Here is a 27,851-nt window from a genome sequence, read left to right on the forward strand (position 1 = left end):
ACAAAGGCCAAGGCTGGAGCCGAAAGGACCCTCAGGCAAGTCCTCCCCACACAATCAGTGATGTTGAGCAAGGGTTTAGGGATGAGACCTTCCATCTTTGTTTAAAATAACAAAGCCCGGCCGGGCGCGGTGGCTCACGCCTGTAATCCTAGCACTTTGGGAGGCCGAGGTGGGCAGATCATTTGAGCTCAGGAGTTCGTGACCAGCCTGAGCAAGAGCGAGACCCCATCTCTACTAAAAATAGAAAGAAATTATATGGACAGCTAAAAATATATATATAGAAAAAAATTAGCCGGGCATGGTGGTGCATGCCTGTAGTCCCAACTACTCGGGAGGCTGAGACAGGAGGATCCCTTGAGCTCAGGAGTTTGAGGTTGCTGTGAGCTAGGCTGACGCCACGGCACTCACTCTAGCCTGGGCAACAAAGTGAGACTCTGTCTCAAAAAATAAATAAATAAATAAATAAATAAAAAATAAAATAACAAAGCCCTAGAAACAGTAAACGCCTACCAACAGACGATTTATTAACACATTGACTGCCACACTACAAAAAAATCTTTTTCCTTGGCGGTACAATGTTTTATTAGAAAAACAGAATAAAAACTTCAAAAACAAAATGATCCTTTCTAACTTAATGAAAAATTTGTCATTATTTATGGTTTTCTATGCGTGAGTCATATGCAACTTGAAAAACAGTTCTTGCAGCTCCCAAGGTGAAGAGACGTGTGAATTACATATGCTTCACCCTGGACTCAAAAACTAGCATGAGTTAAATACAACTCACATGGCAGTTAATGTGTTAAATAAACTATAAGCTCAATAATAACAGTGGTAGTAACACTACTGCTGGCATGGTTCTCAGTGCTTCTGTATCTATTAACTCATAATAATCTTCATAACAACTCTACGAAATAGATACTTTTATCCCCACCTAACAGATTAGGAAATTTAGGCACAGAGACATTGCATGAGATTAATAAGCAGTGGGGCTGGGATTTAAACTCAGGCATTTAGGCTCCAGGGTCCACACTATTAACAACTGTGTCACCCTGACTGTGTCACCTGTTTCTAACCAATGTGATGTTATGCAACCATTAAAAAACCATGCTTAGACCAGGCACAGTGGCTCACGCCTGTAATCCCAGTGATTTGGGAAACTGAGGTAGAAGGATCACTTGAGGCCAAGAGTTCAAAACCAGCTTGGACAACATAATGAGACTTTATCTCTACAAAAAATAAAACAATTAGCCGGGTGTGGTGCTGCATGCCTGTAGTCCCAGCTACTTGGGAGACTGAAGCAGAAGGATCACTTGAGCCCGGGAGTTCGAGGCTGCAGTGAGCTATGATCGTACCACTGTACTCCAGCCTGGGCGACAGAGTAAGACTATGTCTTTAAAAACAGAAAAACAAAAACAAACCCATGCTTAGAGACAGGGTGACTGATTTGGAAAGATCATCATAATATACTCCATTTTTAAAAAGCAGATAACAAAGCTGAACATTCAATCCTATTGCACAAACTGAGTATAATCCTGTTTCTAAACATACACACAGTAAAAAAGTCTGGGAAAGTATGAGGTATACATCAAACACATAACAGTGGTGTATTTCTTTTGTTTTCTTTCTATTTAATTTTAACAATTCTATTTCTCCTATTCCTCAGCATCTGTTGAACAAACAGTGGTGTATTTCTAGGCAGTAAGATGATGAGTGACTTTCATCCTCCCTTTGCTGGTTTCTTTTATTTGGGACCATGTATTTCTTTGCTGTACAATTACTAAATTAGAAAAAGAGAAAAGAAGTCCTGGCTGCTCAGCTGTGGCAGCAGATGGCTCTAGTTTGTTTGGGGCCAGAATTTTAGCCCATTATTAATCACAAAACGTCAGCCCAGCTCGTTTCCACAGACAGCAACACAAGGCTCTGGTCCACCAGGTCAGGGAGCGGCAGCTCACCCCCACCCTAGCACCGCCCAGAGGGCTCCACCTGCGCTTGGGGGTTCACCTCGGCGCCCCGCCCCCCCAGCACGTATGTAAATCATGCTCTTTTATTTTCTGTCATTCTGGGGCTTTGGCATCTGGGGCCTTGCTGATCTTTCATCTGCAAACCAACAGATCCAGGGCCTGCCCCACCCCCGCCTCCTCTACCAAGATCTCACACTCAGGCCCACTATTCCTTCCCTAGATCATCCAGGGCCAGGTACCGGACAAGGACAGCCACTGTGTTCCACAGCCCGCTGACATTACCCAAACGAGCCAGTCCTAAGCCTGTTTTCATCTGCCTTGTCCTGACTTTCCCGAGTAAACCATAATAAAGGCTCTTGCCCACGTTCTCCTCTCACTCCCGCTGCCTCCCCGCCAACCCTGGCGCTTCCCCGGGTGGCCCGAGTGCCAGCTGTGCCATGCTGTGCCATGCTGTGCCCCACCCCTCCTCTTGAAACTGTGAGTAACAAACTGCCTCTTCAACAGCAGTCATCCCCTGATCTGATACCTGAATAATAATAAAACCCACACTTTACAATTGTGGGCTGCCCTGTCTCTCTGGCAGTTAAAGCAGCACACCCTGCTCACAATGGATTTGTCACCTAGAGACCAGGGGTCTTCCCACCCTTGCCAAAGCTGAGGAAATCACCTCGCAGACACGTGGCTGCAGCTCATGCTGAGGGTCACAGCACATCTGTCCCTGCTGCCTGGAAGTCTAGCAGTGGCCCGTGGCCAGGAGTCACAAACTGTATCCCAAACCTACATTGCAATTTGTTCCGGAGGCCAGCTCCAGCCGAGACAGCTGCTCACCTCCCACAGCCCCCCACCTCCTCCCCGCTCTCTGCATACTCACTGCACCAGAGCGTGGGGCTCCATGGGGCTCAGGGTGTCATACACCCTCACCAGGTCACTGCCATACTGGTCGCAGGATGCGACGTCAAAGCTGCGGAAGGTGAGGCTCAGCACCGAGTCGGCATCCCCCCGCAGGACCCACTGACAGCGGGCACGAGCTGGGTAGGGGCTGTCGGGGAAGCCGGGCGTGGTGAAGCGAGTCAGCTCCCCGCTGCTGGTGTGCAGGGCGAAGCTGCAGCTGTCTGTGCAGGAGACAAGGAGGAGGGTGTGGGCGCGGACAAGGCTGGGCAGAGCTGGGGAGCAACCCGGAGACCAGCGGGGGTGTACCCCAGGCCTGGCCCTTCTGAGACATCTCAGGCTGCCCCGGACCTTGGGAGACCAAGAAGGGGGTTTCTCAGCAGGGCCTGAAAGAGGCGGAGGGATCAGCACCATGTGACTTGTGGGGACAACCTGGCTCAAGGACGTCTGGCCACATCCCCCCTCCTCTCCATCCACAGGAGGAAAAGGGCATGATACTTACCGTCCTGGGTCCTCTGTACTGTTCTGGGGTCAGAGGCTGAGAATAAGAGGGAGAATGAGGTCTTTACTGATATGGTCCATTTCCTTATTCCTGCTTCCTTATTATAATGAGGGAGGTGCCCGGCCGTCACGCAGTCTTCTCTGCACGGCACTGGCCCTGGGCGCGTTGATTCCCCCGCAATGGTCCAGGGCCCAGCCCCGCTCCACCTGCCCACCCGGGCCACCCCGACTCACGGAAGGCCACCACCGAGGTCAGCACGAAGGAGTGCCGGGACCGCGCACGGGGCGGCAGCGTGACCACGCGCTCTTCCGCCATGGCGCGCTGGGCGTCCTCCACCAGGTGCGGCGGGATTCTGAACTCGGACCAGTAGTAGGCGATGACGCTGCCCTCGCTGCGGGGACAGCCGCGGGCCTGAGACGCGGGGCTCCGGGCACCGCTTCCCGCCTGATTCCCGCACACTCTCCGGAGCCGGCCTCGGGGCAGACGCAGCCCGACCTACCCGGCCGCCCCGCCTCTCCTGCCACCCGCCCTCCCGGCCCATGCACAGCTCTCGCCCCTCTGTCCTCTGCTCTCATGGCCTCACGTCCAACCAGACGGAATCTGGGGCCAGCTTGGGCTCAGGACTGAGGAAAATACAACGCATTGGAGTTTGGCCACTAGCTTGGGCACACCGACTATCACCTTCTCGTGCCTGTTTTCTGATCTGGGGAAGGGGATAGGCATGTCCCCTGCCACACGGCATTCCTAAGGATTCAGCTGAACATGCAACATAAAAAGTACTTTGAGAATGAAGTCTATAAGAGGGAAAAAAAAGTATGTTTGAAAACTGTCCAAGTACAGAAAATATGAGGACTCACTGAAGCCTGCCTGAGCACCCCAAACCCCCCCAAACCCAAACTTGTAAAAGTAACTACTAAGCACCGCCATTACTGGCAGTGTGCCAAGCACTCCACATGCCTTTGGGCACCTCATCCCTGCAACCCTGCTACGGGCACCCCTGCCTGGAGGAAGAGGAGTCAAGCTGTTAAGTAACTTGCAGGGCCGGGCGCGGTGGCTCACGCCTATAATCCTAGTATGCTGGGAGGCCAAGGCAGGAGGATCACTTGAGCCCTCAGGAGTTCGAGACCAGCCTGAGCAAGAGCGAGACCCATCTCTACTAAAAATAGAAAGAAATTATATGGACAGCTAAAAATACATACAGAAAAATTAGCAGGGCATGGTGGCGCATGCCCGAAGTCCCAGCTACTCAGGAGGCTGAGGCAGGAGGATCGCTTGAGCCCAGGAGTTTGAGGTTGCTGTGAGCTAGGCTGACGCCACAGCACTCTAGCCTGGGCAACAGAGTGAGACTCTGTCTCAAAAAAAATAAAATAGAGAAAAAAAAAAAAGTAACTTGCAGGAAGGACAGAACAAGGACCTGCCATGGCTCTCCAAGCAAGGACCTCCAGCTTCCTCCCCTGGGGTAAGAAGACATTTTGGCACACACTGCACCCCAATCCCACTCCCAGACAGGCCAGGGACCATCCCACCCGGCCTCTGCCCCTGCACCCACCTGAAGGCAGTCACCGCAGAATCCTTGTAGTAGGGGCCCAGGGCAGGGTCTCTGCTGTATAACAGCTTCAGCTGAGGAAGGAGAGCAGCGTCACAGCAGGTCACAGCAGGCCTGAGAGAGACAATGACCCCTGGCCCAAACCCAGGCGGCTGCCTCCCGTCCTGAGACTTGGGCCCCCTTCCTAGGTCAGCCCCCATCTCAGGGACCTGGGAGCAGAGGTGTCTTTTCTGCCCAGCGGACTGGGGGTGCCAGAGCAGGCAGCAGGGGCAGAGCTCCCTGTCCAGGGCTTGGACTCACCGCTTCCTTCACCTTGTTGGCCAGGTTTATAAACTCAGTGGAGTTGGAGTTCTCATAGGCATCCAGAAAGTTCTCGTTTGTGATCCTTAGGTAGCCATTGAAGACCATCTGGACCCGCATATTCCGGTCTGTGCCAGACCAGAAGGAGCAAGGTAGGGGAAGTGGCATCACCCCGCCTGTCCCCCACCGGCCACATCTCCCCTCTGCTCCCTGGGGGAGTGAATGCCCAGAGGGGGCCAGTGGCTCGAAAGAGCCCGAGGAGACGGCACCCTAGACCCCCTCACCCACCCCCTGCACTCCCTCCCATCCACAGTAGGTGGCTCTGGGTCTGTCCACTGACAGGAGGGACAGCCATTCCCACATGGCCCTCTGTAGGGCCAGCCCCCAGCTTTACTCACACTGAAAGTGCCACACCAGCAAGCCAACCGTGAGCGAAACCACGACAAGGCCGAACAACACGGCCACCAGCACGACCCAGCGCCTCGGGCCACGCTTCTCCACCTTCTTGGCGTTGTTGACTGGCAAGAACTCCACGCCTTCCTCAAAGCCATTCATGTTCTGAACAGAGAGAGGCACTGAGTCTCAGACACCCTCACCCGACAGCCTCCCAGCCCTGTTCGGGGAAGGACGTTTAGGTTTTATGAGGTCTGGCTTGGAGACAGAAGCAAGGGCTTGGAGGAGAAGAGGGCTTCCCCCACGAGTGCAGGGCAGCCCCGTGCACTCCGGCATGCTTCGGAGGAACTCCAGGGCCAGCCTTCCTGACCACACAGTCCGGACAGCGCCAGGGGAGAATCACTTAAGAATTGTTAGTTTAAATTAAAATGCAACGAAGGGCTGTCTAAACCCAGTCATGGAAATCTCCCCTTAGGTGAGTCATCGTGGGCACACAGGTGGACGCCAGGAGTAGGGAGAGGGGCCCCAGCCCAGGCCCATGGCCAGCAACCATGTGCAGACTTCTAAGGGCAGCCCCCTCCAGCAGATGCAGCCCCTGCCAGATTCTGTCCCCACCATCACCTAGGCCAGGAGCCTGAGGGCGGCATGTCAACTGCACACCCTACCCAGTGGCCTTGCCCTGCCAATGTTTAACCAGCCAAAAGTGAAACAGCAGTAAACCCAGGCAGTTCTGCAGTGCTGTCGTGGAACAAATTGCTCTACGTTTACCCTTAGGCGCCCAGTCCAGGACCTCAAGGTGAAATGAGAGGGCCAGGCCTCTGCTGGAATCCACACCCATGCTCAGACCCAAGAGAGTAAAAGCAAACAGACAGGTGACAAACAGGATAGCAGCTTACCTGGGCTCCTCCCTGCCGGGAGTGTCCAGGGCGAGAGGAGCCTAGATACAGGGGGATGGTGGGTGTCCACCGAGCCCGGTGACAAACAGGCAAGTGTTTCTACCCCCAGCACACTATCTGCCCACCCTAAATCCTGGACAGGTGTCGTGGGCCTGCACTGTGGTGCCTTAGGTTTAACCACCTCAAACCCACTCCAGTAGGGCTTACAATGAAAGCAATGGCCCCAACCCCAAATTCCACAGATATCGCCACTTTTTAACTATTTCCTCATAACTCTATATTTAAAGAGTTATGAAGTTCCTTATAACTCTGTATTATATGCTTGAACTGACATTTCTTGATTTATCACATTTACACATTATCTATTAACTCATTGCTATAAAAGATTCTCCCTGCTCCAGACACATTGGGATAGTTGTATCTCCAATTTTAGTTTCCTAATCGGCTATATTTGTGACTTTATCTATTAACACACATAGAAACACACCCTAGAGGCAACCACTTAAAATGCTTTCCAGCTGCCTGTTCTGGAACTTGTCCCCGTCTTTCTAAATAATATGCCAATACCACTATCTCTTGATTCATCTATTTAGAATATCATCAATCTGACTTCCTATTTGATAATGTGGATTTTAATGTCCTTCCTTCCCTTTTCTGCCATATCCTCCTAATAGTTAAAGGACCACAGTTTTAAAAAATTATAGCCATACTCTATGTTTTCATTATTTTCATAATTAGACCGTGAAAATATTGCTCATTATTATGTTTACTTTCCTGCATAATTTGTTTTTCCTGCTGCAAATTTTCATGTACTTGGATTTCTTTTTAACATACACTCAAATCTTTACATATAATCTAAGAGTTCTGTAATACTCTTCTCAATCTTCTACATATAAAATCTATCAAATAACTTATTTCATTTTTTTCCTGGGGGCCTCCCTCCTAGAGCTCTCTGTCCTTTCTCATAGCAGTTGTGTGGAACTTCTTTTACCATTTCTCTGGGAATTTCCTCAATCTCCTTCTGTGTTAAAACCCCTATTTCCTGGATTCCATGTCTTCATCACTCTTGGTTTACTTCATTTTGGCGGAACACATACTTCAGTAGATTTCTGAGAAGGAAATTATTTGATACTTTGCATGTTTCTGAAAATACCTTAATTCTACACTCACATTTTTGTTGATAGTTTGGCTGGGTATAGAACTATAGGTTTAAAATAATTTTCACTCAATTCTGGAGGCTCCACTATTTTTTAGCTTCTAATTTTGCTTTTGAGAAATATGATAGTATAATCCATTGTCTTTTATTTATGACTTTTTCTTTCAGGGATATGCCTTGAATTGGGCCTTTAAATTTCATTATGCTCAGCTCACCACATGCCCTTTGAATTTGGAAACACAATGTATCTTTCAGTCTAGGAAACTTTCTTGTTTTATTTCTTAGATTATGTCCTCTCCTTTACTTTCTCTGGTCTACCTTTCTTCGGTCTTTATTATATTTATCCTCTACTTATCCTTTCTTTATACTATCCATCTCATTATTTTAACCTTCCTATTGCGTTTTTCATTTTTCGCTATGAAAATTTTAATTTCCAAAAGTTTTCTTATTTGAATTTAGCTCTTTTATGGCATCTTGTATTTGTTTCATGGGTGCAAAATCTTCTCATCTTTATATTTCTATTGTACCTTTTCTCTTCCCTATTGAAGGCTTTCCTCAAATGCCTGAGGATCCTTGGTGGTTCATTTTTATTTAGGAATGAGCTCCTAAAGGCTGTCTGGGAGCTCTGTGTGTGTGTGTGGCTTGCCACAGGTAGGGCACAAGTGGCTAGTGAGACCTTTTATACTGGGCACTCCTAACTCTTGGGCTATGTATACCTTTCTCTGGATTTAATTGCTCCAGAGAATAACTTTCTAACCTCCTGGCTGGAGTGATTTAAACCCAGCCACTAGCATTCAGGAACCAGTAGGAGAATAGACCCATTCCCCTTCTTTGCACTCCTCACTACAGCCTTCCTTTGTTCCTAGGGTCCTAAAGTCCACATGTTCTCTGAGTCCATCTCTCCAGACTGTTCCTCTCATTCCCGGGGTGGGGGGGGGACGGTCTGGAGGGGTAGTTGTCTTTTTGCTTGGGGCAGAGGTGGGGATTTGGGAATTTCTAACAGTGCCATTCCTTGTCTCACCTCTATCTTTTATAATAACACCTAAGCCCAATTCCTGAGCCTGGCAGAGAAGGGGACATTACCAAAGAAATACCAAATGGATAGTTCCAAGAGCTGAAGACAGGCGTAAGTCTTCAGATTAAAGAGCTCACTGAATGGTGAGAAAGATAAATGAGAAGGCATACATAACTAAACAGACCATATCCTGATGAAATTTCAGAACTTCAAGAACAAAGAGTAGATCCTCTACACCTCTGTCTTCTTTTTTCTCCCATATTTTACATTTCTTCATCATTACATTCTATTCTGAAAAAAATTTTAGCTTACTCCTGCAAACCTTCTACTGAATTTTTTACTGAATTTTCACTGAGGTATCATTAGCACAAAATAAACTGTACACATTTAAAGTACAAGGCCGGCCGTGGTGGCTCACGCCTATAATCCTAGCACTCTGGGAGGCCGAGGCAGGTGGATCGCTCGAGGTCAGGAGTTAGAGACCAGCCTGAGCAAGAGCGAGACCTCGTCTCTACTAAAAATAGAAAGAAATTATCTGGCCAACTAAAAATATATACAGAAAAAATTAGCTGGGCATGGTGGCACATGCCTGTAGTCCCAGCTACTCGGGAGGCTGAGGCAGTAGAATCGCCTAAGCCCAGGAGTTTGAGGTTGCTGTGAGCTAGGCTGACGCCACGGCACTCACTCTAGCCCGGGTAACAGAGTGAGACTCTGTCTCAAAAAAAAATAAAAAATAAAAAAATAAAGTACATAATTTTGGGCATCTATATACACCCATGAAACCATCACCACAATGAATACAATGAACATATCTGGTACCTTCAAAAGATTCCTCCTGATCACCCCTGCCCGTTCCTCTCTGATTTCCTGTCCCCAAGCAACCACTTACCTGTTTCCGGTCAAAAAGATTAGTCTGCTTTTTCTAGAAATTTATGTAAATGGAATTATATAGAGTGTACCCTTTTTTGCCTGGCTTCTTATACTCAGCAGAATTGAGACTCGTCCAAGTTATTGCATGTATCAGTGGTGCATTCCTATTACCGAATAGTATCCCACTGTATGGATATACAACAATTTGTTTACCTGTTTACCTGATGAGGAACATTTGGGTTATTTTCAGTTGGGGCAACTACAAATAAGCTGCTATAAACATTCCTGTACAAGTCTTTGTATTGTCATATTGGTAATGAACAAATGGAAATTTAAACTAAAAAAATCACTATTAGCAATAGTGTCAGGCTGGTGCAGTGGCTCACACCTGTAATCCTAGCACTTTGGGAGTCCGAGGCAGGATTCCTTGCGGCCAAGAGTTTGAGACCAGCCTGATCAAGACCGAGACCCCCCCATCTCTACAAAAAAAATAGAAAAATTAGCCGGGCGTGGTGGCGTGAGCCTGTAGTCTCAGCTACTTAGGAGGCTGAGGCAGGAGGATTGCTTGAGCCCAGGAGTTTGAGGTTGCAGTGAGCTATGATGACACCACTGTACTCTCGCCTAGGTGACAGAGCGAGACATTATCTCAAAAAAAAAAAAAAAAAAAATAGTGTTAGGCAGGGCACTGTGACTCACGCCTATAATCCCAGCACTTTGGGAAGCTTAGGTGGGAGGATCGATTGAGCCCAGAGTTCAAGACCAGCCTGAACAACACAGTGAGACCCTACCTGTACAAAAAATTAAAAATAGAAAAATCAGCCAGCTGTGGTGGCATGCACCTGTAATCCTAGCCACTTGGGAGGCTGAGGCAGGAGAATCCCTTGAGCCCAGAATTGGAGGCCGCAGTGAGCTGTGATCACTCCACTGCACTCCAGCCTGGGTGAAACTGTCTCAAAGAAAACAAACAAAAAATAGTGTCAAAAATATGAAATAATTGGGGGTAAATCGACAAAAATGTACAAAACCTGTACACTGAAAAATATAAAACATTGCTGAGAGGGATTTTAAAAGACCTAAATAAATTAAGCAATATATGATGTTCATGGATTAGGAGACTCAATATTGTTAAAATGTCCGTTCTCCTCGAATTTATCTGTAGATTCAATGCAATCTTCAATGCAGGCTTTTTATATTAAAAGAAACTAAGGCCAGGTGCGGTGGCTCACACCTGTAATCCTAGCATGCTGGGAGGCCAACGCAGGAGGATCAGTTGAGCTCTCAGGAGTTCGAGACCAGCCTGAGCAAGAGCGAGACCCCATCTCTACTAAAAATAGAAAAATCAGCTGGGGTCGTGGCATGCACCTGTAATCTCAGGTATTTGGGAAGTTGAGGCAGGAGGATCGCTTGAGCCCAGGAGTTTGAGGTTGCTGTGAGCTAGGCTGACACCACAGCACTCTACTCAGGGCAACAGAGAGAGTCTGTGTCTCAAAAATAAAAAGAAGAAAAAAACAACTAACCAGCTGACTCTGAAATTCATATGGAAATGCAAAGGACCTTGAAAAAGAAAAACAAAATTGGAATCACATGACCTGATTTCAAGACATTATAAATGCAATGATTTTTTAAATTTTGAAAATCATTTATTTTCATTTCCAAGAGTGATTTCTTTTTTTTTTTTCTTTTTGACACAGAGTCTCTGTCGCCCTGGGTAGAGTGCAGTGGCATCAGCCTAGCTCACAGCAACCTCAAACTCCTGGGCTCAAGCGATCCTCCTGCCTCAGCTTCCCAAATACCTGAGACTACAGGTGCACGCCACGACCCCAGCTGATTTTTCTATTTTTAGTAGAGATGGGGTCTTGCTCTTGCTTGGGGTTCAGGCTGGTCTCGAACTCCTGAGAGCTCAACTGATCCTCCTGCCTTGGCCTCTCAGCATGCTAGGATTACAGGTGGGAGAAATGTTTTATTTTTTGATGGTTACCTGTTTGAGGCCTTTTCTTGTTTTCTGAATGCACTACTACCTTCTTGCTCTTTCTTAGGACTAGATTTTTATTAGGGTATCTTTGGAACTTTGCCTTTCTCTTTTAGGCTGTAGGTTTTCTGTAGATGTTTGATGGTGCTTGATTGTCTAATCATATTTAAGAATGAGAAAACAGAACGGCTTCAGCTGAAAACTCTGAACAGACTGTGGTGGTATAAGAAATGTAACAAAATAATAATTTATTATGTTTAGATGTATTTCCAATTTATAGAGTAAGTTCATAACTATTTTCTTTTTCTTTTTTTTTTGAGACAGAGTCTTGCTCTGTTGCCCGGGCTAGAGTGCCATGGCGTGAGCCTAGCTCACAGCAACCTCAAACTCCTGGGCTCAAGCAATCCTACTGCCTCAGCTTGCCGAGTAGCTGGGACTACAGGCATGCGCCACCATGCCCGGCTAATTTTTTCTATATATTTTTAGTTGTCCAGTTAATTTCTTTCTATTTTTTAGTAGAGACGGGGTCTCGCTCTTGCTCAGGCTGATCTCGAACTCCTGACCTTGAGCGATCCTCCCACCTTGGCCTCCTAGAGTGCTAGGATTATAGGCATGAGCCACTGTGCCCAGACACAACTATTTTCTTATTTAATCCTCACAAGAACCCTGCAAATCATTCAAGCCTCTCTGGTGCTATCACTCATTGTACAGCGAAAGGAGAAATGATGGTTTTGCAAGGTCACCCAGCTCTCGGTGGCAGACCCAGGATTGGATACTGGTTTTCTGCCTCCCGGTGTGGTTGGCTTCCACAATCCAGGGAGCGAGGATTTGGGGAAATGGAAAAGCAAGCAGAGGCTCCCACAGTAAGGGGGAAGGAGCCGGGAGCATGGACAGTGGACCCCGGGGGCCACCCAGGCTGCTGCGGAGACAGGCTGTGGGCAGTGGTGCCGGCTCAGTGCAGGGCCTGGGTCCTCCCTGCAGTGTGAGTTCTACGGCTTCACTCAGCCCAGAAGTGCTGTTTAATCAGTAACTAGCCTGCTCCTTTTATAACCCTAGCTCTTGGCTCCATTTTCAGGCATAACAGAGATCATCTTGTGTGTCCTTGTCATTTTACTGATAAGGAAACTGAGGCTGAGAGAGAGGAAGTAGCCTGGCCGAGGTTAGTGAAGTCAGCAAAGCAGCAAAGCTGAGACAAGAGCCAAGCCCTTCCAACAACTGGCCGGGCTTTCAGGCACACACATGGTCAGTCCCAGAGCCCAGGGCAGGGGGCGTGTGGGAGAGGAAGGGGGAAGGGGTTTCAGGGAGTTCCCACCACCCTGCTCTAACTGCACACTTAACAGTCTCTCTAGGCCGCAGAGCCAGCCCAACAGAGACTGTGCCTGTGCCTACGTTTGCCTCTTCTATCTCTTTCTTACGTGCAAACACCTCTGCAGGTGCACATACACAGCAGAGTGCTGTGTAGCCAGGTGCTTGCATACCGCACACATAGGTACAGCCCACACGACCATCGTGGCCTCCTCCCACCTGCCAGCTCTAGTTAGATCCTGGCCAGGGTCCCCAGGAACATAGCACGGCCCCGGGCCACTCAGACAAGGGAGACAGGAATGACTGCCAGGAGGGTGGATGGGAAAAAAAGGGCTTGGGGTATGCACAGGGCAGAGATCCTGGAGGGATAAAGCGAGAACCCACTGGGCAGGTTGTAGGGACCAGATCGGACACTGCCATTCCCACGCCGGTTGCTGGAGGGAGACGGGGTCAGGCCCAGAAATCCAGAAAGAGAAACTGTAGAAGCCCCGGAGCATGTCATATTTTCTGTTGTTTGAAGCACACTAGTGCAAGTGTTACACATTCTCCCCAAGGCCGGGGCTTGTCTAAAAAAAAAAACAAAAAACCTGATTTATAGAGGGTCAAATAAAAGATACGTTTTATTTGATAATATAAGAAAGATAATTCAGTCAACCTACGCCCATTAAGTGAGAAACTCACCGGGGCCAAACCTAAATGCTGAGCTAACAAACCTCTGTGTCTGAGTCAACCAGCGAATCCTCCCATTGAGAGAAACTCTGTCCCCAGGTGCACACTCATGGGCCTGTCACCGGATGCAAACTGTCCAGCGCCCACAACCCACTGGCTCTGAGGACCAGTAGATCCAAAGCCGGAACTTACCATTGGTAGTGCAGAGCGTGGTCCTTGTTAGAGAACAGCAACTGTTAAGTGCCTCTCTACGCTTCTAAATAGCAAAAACACTACTGACTATCCACAAATCCACACAAGATTCCAATCAGATGGGGAAAAAACCAAACCCTCATGCCAGACTCTCTTTTAAAGATTGTTCCTCATTTGGCTACGGTTGGGTATGGTCTGCTGGGCACACAGGGGGTGAACCTGGAAACCTGAAAAGGTCACTCAGAGTCCCTGGGAGTGACCACGAAAGGCAGTCACATGACACCAGGTAACCTGCTCCTGCTGCTGAAGATCAAGGTCAAAAGGCAGAGGTGATGCCACTGGCTGGGGACACAGGTGTGCTGCTCAGACTGAGATGAGGACAAGGGTGGCTGGATGTGTGTGCCAATGATTTGTGGCAGACACTGTTCACTTATACATTCAGTGACTCAGTGTACCCACCCACTGGATGGGACAAACTTCAATTCCATGATGTCAGCAGCACCACCAGGGTCCTGAGAACCATAAACTATCCCTGCGATTGTTTAAGCAGGAATGGAAAGTACAGCCTGGGCATCTGCGATGGCTTTCTTAGGAAGAAGGCACTCTGGCACAGCGAGGACGCTTTCCTTTGCAAGGGGAAAGCCCAAGCCGGCACAACCTTAAGGCCACTCCCTGCCAGCCAGCTCTGGCTAGATCCTGGCCAGAGTCCCCAGAAAAAAGGCAGGGCTCAAGGCCACCTCAGAGGACACCGTGAGGAATGATGTCCCAAAGACAAACACTATTATTTCTCATCTGGGCAATGCTGAACTGAGGTAGACACCAGAAAGGTCTCTTCATCAAGGTGCTGATTCTAAAAAGGGCCCGTCTTCTGCTAGGAGGGGCCCACGGAGAGGGGCTCTCTCCAGTTAGACACCAGCAGGCCCACCGCAGGCTCCTGAGCGCAGGGACTTCGCCCAACCTGCCAGAGCCCTGCTCAGGGCCTAATCCAGAGAGGACACTTGATTGCTCCCAAGGAATGACGAGAAGGGAGAAGAAGCCTACGCTGGAATCCTCCCACCACTGTCCATCCACGGGGCAACTGATCTCTCAAGAAGCCAGATTCTCAAGAAACCCACAAGAGGCCACAGTTCCCACTGAGCACACCCCCAGCGTCTCCCAGACTTGCCTGGTCATGAAAAATAACAATAAAAAATAAACTAAGGCCGGGCATGGTGGCTCAGCCTGTAATCCTAGCACTCTGGGAGGCCGAGGCGGGAGGATCGCTCGAGGTCAGGAGTTCAAGACCAGCCTGAGCAAGAGCAAGACCCCATCTCTACTAAAAAATAGAAAGAAATTATATGGACAACTAAAAATATATATAGAAAAAATTAGCCGGGCATGGTGGCGCATACCTGTAGTCCCAGCTACTCAGGAGGCTGAGGCAGGAGGATTGCTTGAGCCCAGGAGTTTGAGGTTGCTGTGAGCTAGGCTGAAGCCACAGCACTCTAGTCTGGGCAACAGAGTGAGCCTCTGTCTCAAAAAAAATAAAAATAAAAATAAACTAAGACAAATGTAGTGCTCGTTCAGCATCCCGCCGTCCACCCCCTCTCCCGGGAGAATGAAGCAGTCTGTCCAGAGCAGGGCCTGGGATCTGGAGTTTTTTAACAAGTGTTCCAGGTCATTCTTGGGAACCTGGAAGTTTGAGAAACTCCGCCTACCACTTCCAGGAGGCTCCCACTTCCCTCACCAGAGTTTCAGCTGCTCTATTTTAAGTAACCCCCCGGGGACCCTCCCACAATTAGTTACAAGCATCTTCCCAGAAGTCCCTGAGGCCGTCGCCAGTTTCCTCCTAACATACACTACACTCTGGCTCCTCCGCAGGCCTGGCTGATGCTGGACTCCCTACACCCCGACCTTCTCACCCTTGCCCTTTGACCTGTCCTTAGCTGCCCGGCCAGAAGGAGCTGCTGGAAACGGGTGGGGCTGCGGGGCCCCAAGGAGGATCCAGAATTACCTGTCAATCTGTAACCCCAGCCCATCAAGGGAACAAAAAGCTGACCCACAGCCAATACTCCCACTGAAGGAAGTAAACCCAAAGCCTCCACACCTGGTCAGAGCATGAAGGAAAGTCCCCCAGGGCCCTGACTCACCGATGGGCACTTTGTCAACACACAGAAACCCAGCGGTTCTCTGCCAGCGAGCAGCCGGCTCCTGTAGGTTTCGAGCCATGTCCTGTCCCTAACTCCCAGCACTGCCCAGGGCCCTGCCCACACAGCCATGGGACCAGGAGCCACACACACCTGCAACAAGACCCCTGAGAGGGCCAAGAACAGACTTGGGGGGGACTCCCTGACACAAGTCTCTTCTTTCCCCTTTGGGGGTGTGGGGCATGTAACCAAATGGGGGGTTGGGGCTGAGACCCCTGAGCCACCGGGGACAAATACTTCTCACCATGCCTCAGTTTCCCCCTCTGAAAAGTGGGTTAATAACCCCTTATAGCATTCTAAGTAGAACTGTTACAGAGCATAATTAGCTAATTCCTGCTAATTACAGGGGCCAACACACTGTGTCCCTTTGATTTTGATTTCTCCACCCACCCAACCATCCCTGCCCAAAGCCAGGCAGCTCCATTCCTTCCTCTGCTCTAGTGGAGCAGCTGGAGTTCAAGTGCAAACATTAAAACAAAACGAAAAACCTTAGCGGCACAAGACTCAGGTGTAGGCCTCAAAGGCCAGGCAGGAGAAGAGCTGGCAGGTCTTCCCAGGAGCCCAGGGTGGCCACGGCCAGCCCACAACCACGGGCTCCCTGTCAGTCTCCCCTGACCCAAGGTACCAGAGGGGCCTGCGCTCCCATCCCCCTTCCCTGCAGCCCCTCCTTCCACTGAGGACACAGGGACTGGCCTCACAGGGACAGAAGAAAGCTGGCCAGGCCTCCCCACCCACTCGCACCCTACAGGTGATTATCCAGCAAGGCCAGGTGCTGGCCAGTGGCACCTCAAATTTCTAGTCATTTCTAAAAATGTTTCTTGAAACAATGAAAACTTTATTTCAAATGCAATTTTATGCAGGACCTCAAAATAATAAAACAATCAACATGGAGTCCTAAGCTTGAAGAAGCAAAACCCAGAGAGCCTCTGGGTCATTCCTTAAGACAATGTCCCAAAGACTGTGACAGGGGATTCAAAACCCCTGACTGAGACAACGCCTCACCCAGACCCAGGTGACCATCAGAAGGGTCTGGCCACAGGGCCTCCCCCCACTCCTTCCTCGGTCCCACATGGCCACAACACAGCCATTACTTGGGGACATCTTTGTGCCATGTAAGGCATTTTCAGTAAATATCATCTCTAATTCTTACAACTAGGTTCCATTTCAGATGAGAAGATGGGTTAAAAGAGGGCAAGATCAAAAACCCAGGTAGCTAAAATGAAGCAGAGCTGAATCTCAGACTCGAATCTGACTCCAAAGCCAGGGTTGTTCTCTAGGGCGCTCTGCTGCTTCTCCTGGGGAGGGGGCTCGCAGCCATTACCACCCCTACCCTGCGATGTTGCAGACAAGCAAACTGATGCTCAGAGAGATTAACGAACCGCCTTCAGGAACACTCTGCAGTTCTGGGTATTTATCCAAAGGAACTGACATTAGGATCTGGAAGAGATGTCTGCACCCCATGTTCACTGCAGCATTATTCACAGTAGCCAAGATGTGGAAGTAATCTATGTGTAAATAATCAGTAAATGAATGACCAAAATGTGGCATATACATACAATAAGAGATCTTATATTAAATGTTCTCCCATCTCAGCCTCCCGAGTAGCTGGGACTACAGGCACATGTCACCATGCCTGGCTAATTTTTTTTTCAGAGATTGGGGTCTTTCTTTATTGCCCAGGTTGATCTTGAATCCCTGGCCTCAAGCAATCCTCCCAAAGTGCTGGATTACTGGTATGAGCCACCGTGCCTGGCCTGGAACACTGCAAAACTCTACTACAAAATCCACTTCTTGGGCCCAAGAGACGGGCCTTATTGTACCCACCAATGTGTACGGATTCCCACTCCTTCAACATTGGTCTGGGGGCATCGGGTCCCCCCAACTCTGACCTTGCCTCCAGCCAGGAAGCCCCGAGCCTGTCAGGAGCCAGGAGGCTGGTCCCACCCTGCCCACTTAGAATAGCTGGGCCCCTCCCACCACCTCCCGAACAGAACACTGCCTACCCTCGAGCACACAGGCCAAGGCTGGGCCCCTCCAGGAACCCTCCCTGGACCACTCCAAGCCACAGAACTTTCTCCCTGGGGCCTCCCCTCCTTTCTGACTTGTACCATCCACTTGGCATCCATGACACCCCATTGCCACCCTGGGTAGACCTTCCAATCCTGGGTGGTCAGGGTGCCCCAGTTTTGTCTTCCTACTGCTTCTCTCCCTCCCCCTTAATTGACTGACTGAACATCTTCTCCCCCCATGGCCATACTTAGGGAGCCTCTGCAGGGCAGCCTCCCCACAACCTCCTCCTCCTCCAGGTGCCCACCTCACCCTGGAAGGGGAAAGGATACTCAGTCCACACCCCAGGGTTCTGCTGACAGCCCCACAAGCCCTCCGGGGTCAGATCTGGCCTGGCCACCCACTACCGCAGGTCCCATAGAGAGTGAACTCTGCTTGGTCTCTTCCTCTCCTGGTCCCGGATCAGTGCCCATCCCAGCCCACCAGGACACAACCTCTTTTGCTAGTTCCAGCAGAGAATTCCATCTCTGGCTCTCTGGTTCCTCTCCGTTTGCACCGGCCCGTCCTTATTTGCCAAAGTCCCCCTTCCCCACCCAGCCAACCCGCCTTCCTCCGGCCCAAGTCACCGGACTCGGAGCAGGAGACAACCAGGCAGATCCCCGAAACTACACAAGAGAAACGAGAGGTGCAGCCAGCACCACATAACCTCTTTGCATTCATTCTCTCCACTTTTCTCACCTTCTAATATCGTGGGCCGGTGTGCTTTTTATTATTGAAATATTTATTGACCTAGTTGTGGATTTCCATGTAGTTGTGTGGAGTTTTTTAAAAATTTCAAAATCTGAAGGGGGCACAAATGTTATTGATTACACGGATCGCCTCTGTAATGCCTGAGTCACAGCTGTAAGTGTGCCCATCACCCAGTGTTCGCTGTCCCACGCAGTTGTAAGAAATCATACCAAGAGCCCTCGCACACTTTGCCCAGCCTCCCCCAACAGTGGCAACACCTCGTACAACTATATTACAATTCCACAACATTGATATAATCCACTGATCCTATTCAGATTTCCCATTTATCTGTGCTAATGCGTGTATGTGAGTATTAAGTTCCACAGATGTCCTCACGGGGCAGACCCCCACACGCAGCATCACAGTCAGGACTGAACAGCTCGGACACAGGATCCCTGCGGTGGCTTTCAACCACTAATCTGTCCTCCATTTCTAACATCGTGTCACTTCCAAAATGCTACATAAATAAATCGTACAGTATGTACGGAATCATTGGCTTCTTTTACTGCACCGAGAATCATTCAAGTTGTTGCATCTGTCGAGTTTGTTCCTTTTTACTGCTGAGTAGAATTCCATGGTATGTAAGTACCACAGTTTGTTTCTGCCTTCGTGGGCCCAGGGATCTGCAGGAGTTAGCAGAAAAGCCCCAGGCCAGCCTGCAGCCTCCTACAATTGGCAAGGTTCTGAAAGGCCTCTTCCCGCCTCGGGCTCCCGGCATGTTAATGAATTACAAACCTAAGAACATGTGGGGCAAATGAGGAGGCCCTGCCCCAGGGGAGGGCGCCTGGAGGCCCCTGTCCACCAGTACAAAGCAGAGTCTCTCCTGGTGGAATCACAGGACCGAGCCAGGTGGGAAGTGCCTTGGAACCAGATTCTTAGGGCTGGGACAGATTTTAGAGGGTATTCCACTTCCCATCCTCCCAGGCCCATTCTTTCTGGGGGAAACGTAATAGTATCTTCATTGAGTGTCAGTATTAGCAAGTTCTTCCTTCCACAAAGTGTGACCAGCACGGCAGTAACCTCCGCACTGATGTGCACTGCAACAGAACCAGTCTGATTTCCCCAGCTCAGGAGAAGCTCCGGGGAGAAATACTCATGCGCTCTCTTGGTCTGCTCTTCCTCCGGCTAGACGTGCTCAATTCCTCCAACCAATCAAACAAAATGTTTCCTAAACTTCCGGCCACCTGATTCAACCCCACCAATAATCATATTCCCGCGAAGACAAGGTTTCCAGAATTCAACAGCGTAACCCCCAAGACGCCTGGCCGGCGTGGCCTTGCAGGGCCGACTGCCAGTTCCCTCCCTCAGCCTGTTTGCTCTTTTCCCATTAATTGTCCAGTAACGCATTCAAGTAGCACACGCAAACAATAAGAAGAAAAAAGAAACAATGATGTATTCACCTGACGAAAGCTTATGCAGTAATCAAAAATGGTTTTTCAAAGAGTAGGTGATAGCAAGGAAAAACTAAGATAGAATGTTAAATGGAAAAGAAAGCCCCAAAGTATATGGTTACTCCTGTTCCTCAAAACTCAGCTCAGGCATCTCCTCTGAGAAAGTCCCAGGAGAGACCCCTTCCCCACGACACCCTCCCTCCCAGCCTCACGAGATGGGGGAGGGGAGGATGTGCCTTTGCTCCACAGGCCTAGCACGGATTAAGGCACTTATTAATTAATTAATTACAACCAGGTCTTTACCGGCAGAATGGAATTACACTGTGACTCCATTTGAGGGAGAGTGTGTGTACACACAAACATTGTACACTCACAGAAGACTCGTGGGAGAGTATGAGCCCAACTATTTATAGGGGCTATAAAATCTGAGAGAGAATTTTAAAGGAGTTTCACCTTTTACTCTGTACATTTCTATATTGTTTGACTTCAAAAAAAAAAAAACTTCCTAACTTTTGTAATCAGAAAATATCAACTTTTTTATAGAAAACTTGCATAGGAAATACCAAATTGCTAAAATGCCTCTGTATGGGTATTTTTCCCCAACTTTTTTTTTGAGATGGGGTCTCACTATGTTGCCCAGGCTGGTTTGGAACTCCTGGGCTCAAGCGATCCTCCCACCTCAGCCTCCGGAGCAGGCTGGATGATAGGCATGAGCCACCACACCTGGCATTTTCCCCCATTTTTAAATTCTTACTACTCATCTGAGTCGGCCAAATGTTTTTAAATCTGTATGTATCAGCCTTTTATAATAATTTAAAAATGTATAACCAAATAAAAATATGGAGGGAAAAACTTACTTTAGACTTTTTAGGCAGCCACATTATATGCCTGGCCTTCACTGGGATTGCTGTCAACTCAAAATTCTGGATCTCCCGTGGTGGTGCACGGCCCTCACGCCTTGACCACAGGAGGGCGGGGGTTTCTGTATCCACTGTTGAGCCTGGTGGTGCGGTGAGCACAGCACTTACTCCTGACCCAGATGGACACGTTCTGTTCGTTGTAGCCTATCATGGAGACTGTCCAGATCTTTCTGACTCACAATTAAGTCATCCAAGGTATCAGCCTTGCCCTCCCAGCGGGGTTTCATCTACAAAGCTGATAGGCAAATGCTCCCAGTCCTCATCTGGGCTGTTACTATGTAAGAAAAGGCACAGAACCCAAGAAGGAGTGAGGAGACACAAACCTACCAGACCTTTGATCCTCCAGCCCCCAGGCCTCCGCCATGCCCAGCAGATGGGAGGCTGATACCGCACCTCGCCCAGGACACAAATGGTGCATGCACGACATCAACAAACTAGATAAAACTTACGCATATAGTAAGGAGTGGAAAGAGGCCTGGGAAATGGAAACAACATGATTTGTTGGCTTGGGTGGGTGAATTATTTTTTATTTTATAATTTCCACCATGCTTTTTCATCACACGTGCAATAATGAAGCTACATTCGTTTAAAGCCTTGTTGAAATCACATCTCCAGGTGTGCTCCTGGCCCACCAGTTAACTAACCTCATCAAAAGAGGAAACCAGATGAGTCTGGTGTGAGACGTTTGCTGCGCACTCGTGCTGGCGCCTGGCGATCGCCACTTCCTTTTTTATGCGCTCACAGCACTCTGTTTAATGATGTGTTCTAGTCATTGTCTTTGGAATAAAATTTTATAATGGCATTGTGGTTAAGATCATAGGCTTTGAAGTCACCCAGATCTAGGTTTGAATTCTTGCTCTGCCTCTTACTGCCTTTCGGCCATTACACAAACCCTTTGAGCCTCGGTATTCCCATTTCTAAACTAGGCGTTTTTCCCCACATAGCTACTGTGAGGATAAAGTGAGGTAATGAATTGAGGTGTGCATTTTTAGTGAAGGGAAGAAGAAATGACTGTGATCACAGTCTCCTCACCTTTTCACCATCCCATCCCCATCCCCCACCTCAGCATCATCCACGGGGGCCAACGGGAGACAAAGGGTCCAAGATGTCGGCCAGTTAGCCACCATCATGGGTTTGGAAGAAAACTCCAAGATACTGCTAAGCTCAGAAGAGGCAAATTCTGAAATTATGAGTGCCTGAGATAGAATTTTTAGTAGAGACTTGCTTGTAGAAAAGTCCTTAACAAAGAGAAAAGGGCAATCGCTGCCCCTGAGCTCTGAGCAAACCCCAAACACACTTCTCACAGCCACCACAGTGAGAACCCTGAGAGGCCCAGGCATTCCCATTCCTACACTGCTAAATGGCTTTTATAATTTAGTCCCACGCATCTCAGAAACACGCCAAGAAAAGAAGTCTAGTTTCTTACCCAAATCAAATGAATACTTAAGCTTAGAGTCCATTCTCTCCCAAGCCCCTTGGGCTGACAGCCCTGTTTTGCATGTAACAGTCCAGGTAGGTTACAGCAGAGCCAGACTACCTGGGTTCCTTCCATCCAGATTCCAATACTGTTTTGCTCTGTGACGTTGGTTAAGTGACTTGGCCTCTCTGTGTGCTCCATTTTCCTCACTTATAAAAGGGTAATAATTATAATAATACTTCTAAAAGGAGTAACACATGGTACATGCTTAATAAATGCTAGTGATAATTAGTATTAGTGATTATTTATATTCTAGACCAGCAGTCCCCAACCTTTTTGGCACCAGGGACAGGTTTCATAGAAGACAGTTTTTCCACAGATAGCAGGGGTTGGCAGAGCTCAGGTGGTGATGTGAGCGATGGGGAGCAGCTGCAAATACAGATGAAGCTTCTCTCCTTGCCCACCCACCCGCTGCTCACCTCCTGCTGTGCGGCCCCGTTCCTAACAGGCCACAGACTGGTACCAGTTTGAGACCCGGGGGTTGGGGACCACAGTTCTAGACACTCCAACAACCATGTACACAGTATCAGAAGCAACATTATCTTTGGGAGCTGAGCTTCCTCAGGGCTCTGTTATATTCTCCCTCCTCTTCCAAAAACAGACCTCTCTTAGGAGAGACATGAGCCAACAGCCTGGGCAAAACCACAGACCAGAGAAGGAAAAGACATCAGGGAACTCCAGGACCGCAGTGTTCTGAGTGACAGAAGCCACTGGCCAAGTGGGGGGAGGGAGCCGAGACTGGTTCTCCTTCCGCAGCCCGTGAACAGGTGACCTGGGCTTCTTACCCACAGAAGCAGCCATCAAGCTAGAGCTGTCTTCTCCCATTCCTCAGTCTTCCCATCTCCTAAATGAGGGTGGTGTGCGTGCAGGTGTTGCCAGGGCCAAGGTGGAGGGAAGAGTCTGCACAGTCCCCTGGAGAAGGCAGGCTCTGGTCCCCTCGCACCTGTGAGCCCCGACCCACAGAACAATCCTAGTTCCCTGCTGGTGTCCACCTCCCCTACGCTGTCCCTCACTCACTCACTGCACACACTCCCAGAGCATGCTCAAGAGAACAAAGCAGGAAGTTCTCTAAAGTTTTATTTTCTATGGTGGGTTGGGAAGGAGAAGGGAGGGAGAAAGGGCTGAGCGGCCGCACACATTTTCTTTTCATAGAAGGTTCTCCGAGAAGCTGGCTAAAGGGAGGGAATGAAAACCAGAAGACCATAGGAAGAGGCATTGTTCCCCTGTGTTCGGCAGGGCCCACTGACAACCTGGGTTCTCAGCCTCTTGACGTGCATCCTACTGATACCGTATCTATCACCTTCCTGTTGGTCTTGTGCCTTCAAAAATTCAAACTGCATGACTCAACACCACGCGGCAACTTACAACTTTCATGCAAAGTATCCCTTTTAATCCTTGCAACAAACCTGGAACACATATGTCATCCCCATTTTATAGCCACAGAAACTGAGGCTTAGAGGGATTAGGTAACATCTCCGCGATCATGTGGCTAGACAGCAGCAGCACCAGGCTGAGCTCCGTGTTGGACACTCCTGCCACTGTATCCCAAACTCCACTGGGTGGTCCCAAGGGCAGGGGTGTGTGACTGGGGTCCTTCTCACCACTATTTCCCAGCACCCGGCACATGCCCAATCCGGTGGGGACCCATTAGATATTTGTTATGTGACTAAATGAACAAGTGAATGGTTGACTAATCAGCAAAGAGATGACTCTCTGCAGAGCCAGGGTTGTACAGCTCAGCCCCTAGACATCTGATTTGGACCTCACAACATCTCATTTTCCAACCCTAGTCTTCGATGCCTGCAGGATGCTGAGTCTTACCTGGGCCTATTGTAACCTGAGAAGGAACCAATGGATGTCAAGGCAGCTTCACAGTCACCACCAAATATCAATAGAGACCAAGGCACTCATCAAGGGAGGCTTCCCGGCTCTCATTAATGGCCATAACAATGGTATCTGTACACCTGCTCCATGCAGGCAGGGCTCACACAGTCCCCTGACACAGCACCATGCATCAGGGCCCCAGAGGCCATTAGAGCACTTGATGAGAACAGTGCGGACAGGGCAGGGGCCAGCCACAGACAAGGACCACCAAACAAGGATGCGGCAGTGGAAGCTGACTCTGGGGTCCGGCATGACCTGAGCCAGGCTCAGCTGACACAGACAGTAAACCCAGGGGCAGCAGCTGCACCTCCTGTTGAGGGAATGAGACCTCAATTGCAGACCCTGCCAGGTGATCCCAGGGAGTGAGACTTCTGCTGAGGCTCAGTCGGGGAGGAATATATACAGAAATGAAAACGAGTTTTGGCTCCTTTCGTCTGGGCCCAGGGCCACACATCTAACTGGCACATGTCTCTCAGTGTCTCTCAGCTTCGCTCTCAAGGCCGTAAGTTCCTTAAGGGAAACAACCACGTCTTACTGGTCTTTGGGGGCCCTTTCTTCAGCCATGCCTGGCCCAGCACTAGGTACCGGTTGGTTCAGTGAACATCAGTGGGAGAAAAGACAGAGTGTGCCACGGGAAGGGACTGCAAACTCACAGGTGGAAGGAGCAGCCCAGTGGCGTGGAGGAGGGATGAGCTTCCCAGTACAGAAAGGAATGAGCAGGGGCCAAAGGGAGACAGAAGGGAGGGCTCCTGGCTGACAAGAGAAGTCAGCCAAGAGGGGAGTCCACAGAGGAGCGTGAGGTGAACCCCAGCTTGCATCACAAAGAAAGAAGGCTGGGCTGAGGCTCCAGGAAGACCGGCTCCCCCTCCAGCATCTCAGCAGGAGTTCCAGAAAGGGAAGTCAAGAACTAACTTGGAGGGAGGGGAGAAAAACAGCCCTGAAATAACAAACACCGAACAGCATGCTGTCTGCTGAGTAGGCAGGAGCCTGTAGAGCCCCAAGGAGGCAATTACCAAGGATTCACAAACACTGCAATCACAGAAAGGAAGAGAAGGTGAAGCTGCCTCACAGCAGGGCAGAGGCATACCCAGGGACAAGGGCCAGGCTGAGAAAACAACAGCGCCGACCCCAATTGCTCCTTGTGGTGGGGGTAGTAGCCATAACTGCCCCAGAACCTGGTCTTCTGCAGGTCCTAAGTCAGGATGCTGCTTGGAAGAAAGGAATCCATTTGAGATGGCACCAAAATCTGGCCTGACATGAGAGCAACGGCAGAGGTTACAGGACCCTGGAACACCTGGGAGAAAGTGAGGCCAGCAGGGCAGGCCCATCACGAGCAGAGGAGCAAAGCTTCCTTCCCAAACAGCCCCTCTCGCTGCCCGCCCTCACCTCCTGTGCTCTGGCCTTCCAGAAACCTGGGGTCCCTGCTGGACAGAGAGGGTAGAGGCCAGGCTGCTGATCACACCTGGGCACTGCCACCTAAGTGTGTCCTTCAACGGTGACTAACAACCCATTCCCAACTCCGAACACTGAGATGGAATATTTTTGACATCTTTTAATAGGTCTTTCATTGTTCTTTCTGCCAAAGAAGAGCTTCCTGCTTCAGAATCGTGCAAAAGGCTCAAGACACATGTCCCCACATTCCTTCCCATACAGCCACCTTCCCAAAGGGCGCCATCCCCTCTCGGAGAAGCCCAGGCTGCAAAGGTCCCACAGTGCCTTTTAACCAGGAAGGAAAAAAACAAAACAAAACCAAATTCTTGCAGAGACCAAGAATAGCTGAGACCCCCAAAGCCCTCAAAGCCCCACTTCCGCCCAAATCACCCCAACGCCAATCACCGTACAAATTACCCGACTCCGACCCTCCGCGCCCCAGTTCCTCCCAGATGCGCACCAGCAATAGCCCGAAAGTAATGAAGGGACCGAGACGGAGCCCCTTTTTCTTCAAGTCAGGAAAAGCATGGAGGGGGCAGGAAGGCGGGCGGAGTTTTTCGGCGCCTCCAAGCCCTGGGGCTTCCCGCCTCCGTCGTGGGGGCGCGCGGCAGGTGCGGTACCAAAGGTCCGGCCAGCCCCGCCCGGCCGCCGGCGGCCCGGCACCCGCCTAACAGGAAATTCCACCTGTGCGCCCAGCGCCCGGGCCACCAACGGGCACAGGAGTGGGGCTTGGCCGAGACCGAGCGCCGCGCTGCAGGGCTGGGTGCGTGGGGAGCCCGGTTCTCGGCGTCCGCCCCCCGGGGACCCGGCCCTCGCCCACCTCCTTCCGCGAGCTGTACTTGAGTCCCCCGCCGAAGTCCATCGAGTCCCCTCCGCCCTTGCGGGCGCGATCGTTCCCCATGGTTCCAGTGGCCGCTCGTGGGTCTCAGAGGCGCGGTCCCAGCGGACGACCGGCTCCCATGGCCCGCGGAGTCGGGGCGCGGGGCGCGGGGTGGGCAGAGCTGCGGGGCAGGCCCAGCGCGCCCGGCCGGCGGCGGTGGCGGTGGCGGTGGCTCTCACTCTTCTCGGCCGGCGCAGGTAGTTTCAGGGTGTGGCCTCCCGGGTCCGCCCCGCCCCGCCGGCCGCCCTCGCCCGCCCGCCGGCCGCGGGAGGCTCCGCCCCGCGCAAAGGCCGCGGAGAAGGCGCCGCCCGACGGTGAGCCAGCGCGGAGGGGCGGCCGCTCGATTGGTGGCGACTGAGGAACTAACAGGACCGCGGCACTCGTCCCCTCCCCCACTCGTCCGCTCCTGCGAGGGGCCCTTTTCCCGGGAAGGAGACCTTCCATCGGCTCCTTGATGCCGACCACCTTTTCTGTCTCTTCCTCATGCATTTTCTCTCTGTCCGCACTGGATCTTTCACCTCAGTCGCTTTGCTGCACGACTCCTCTCGATTCTGACCCCTCCAGAACCAACCGAACCCCGAACGGCCCCTGACCAGCCTCGACGTCAGGCCACAGCCCCCCTTTCCTCCCGACCCCCCACCCCCGTTTTCCTGTGGCGGTAGCTGCCGCTCCTTCTCTGTTGGGACGCGCTTGCCGTGGCCTGCGACCTGCGCTCCCTGGGCAGGTCCCCAGAGGGCTGCATTGCTCGACGGAATGCCCCCTTGGCCGTTCTCAACGTCCTTCACCCATTTCCACCATCCGATACTGACTGATCCTTTCTTCGAATCCCCGCCTTCCCTGGACTCTGGTCCTACTTTCTGGCCCCTAATGTCGTGGTTCCTAAAGTTTTCTCTTCCGTTTTCTCCTTTTTTCCACTATACTTTCTCTCTTGGCAACATATATTATGGCTTCAGATAGGTAAGTCTCTCTTCCTGGCATAGACATCACCAAGGAATGCCAATTCTGCATTAGTAAATGCCTGGGAACTTCTCCATTTAGGTTCTTCTGGTATTCCATAGTCAACAAATATTATTGAGCACATGTTATGTGCTAAGCGCTGTTCTATGTACTGGGAAACAAGAGAGAACAAAATAAAAATCCCTGCTTTGAAATCAACAAGCCCCAGACTTCCTTCTCGGACTTGCCCATCTATTGCTGTTTTCTATAATTAGAATAGTATCGTGC

General features: G+C 50.3%; 1 protein-coding gene across 1 annotated transcript in view; it reads right to left on the bottom strand.

Moving 5' to 3' along the window:
- ST14 (ST14 transmembrane serine protease matriptase) overlaps positions 1 to 26,786 on the bottom strand; it is a 41,241-nt gene extending 14,455 nt beyond the window's left edge. The window contains exons 1-7 of the mRNA XM_069468695.1: positions 26,568 to 26,786; positions 5,596 to 5,755; positions 5,198 to 5,325; positions 4,901 to 4,971; positions 3,585 to 3,742; positions 3,352 to 3,387; positions 2,833 to 3,073 (exon numbers count right to left, since the gene is read on the bottom strand). Coding sequence (XP_069324796.1) covers positions 2,833 to 3,073; positions 3,352 to 3,387; positions 3,585 to 3,742; positions 4,901 to 4,971; positions 5,198 to 5,325; positions 5,596 to 5,755; positions 26,568 to 26,648 — 875 coding nt within the window. The 5' untranslated portion in view covers positions 26,649 to 26,786. The remainder of the gene's footprint in view (positions 1 to 2,832; positions 3,074 to 3,351; positions 3,388 to 3,584; positions 3,743 to 4,900; positions 4,972 to 5,197; positions 5,326 to 5,595; positions 5,756 to 26,567) is intronic.
- Positions 26,787 to 27,851: the final 1,065 nt, after the last annotated feature.

This window comes from Eulemur rufifrons, chromosome 6 (assembly GCF_041146395.1).
Source record: "Eulemur rufifrons isolate Redbay chromosome 6, OSU_ERuf_1, whole genome shotgun sequence".
NCBI lineage: Eukaryota > Metazoa > Chordata > Mammalia > Primates > Lemuridae > Eulemur > Eulemur rufifrons.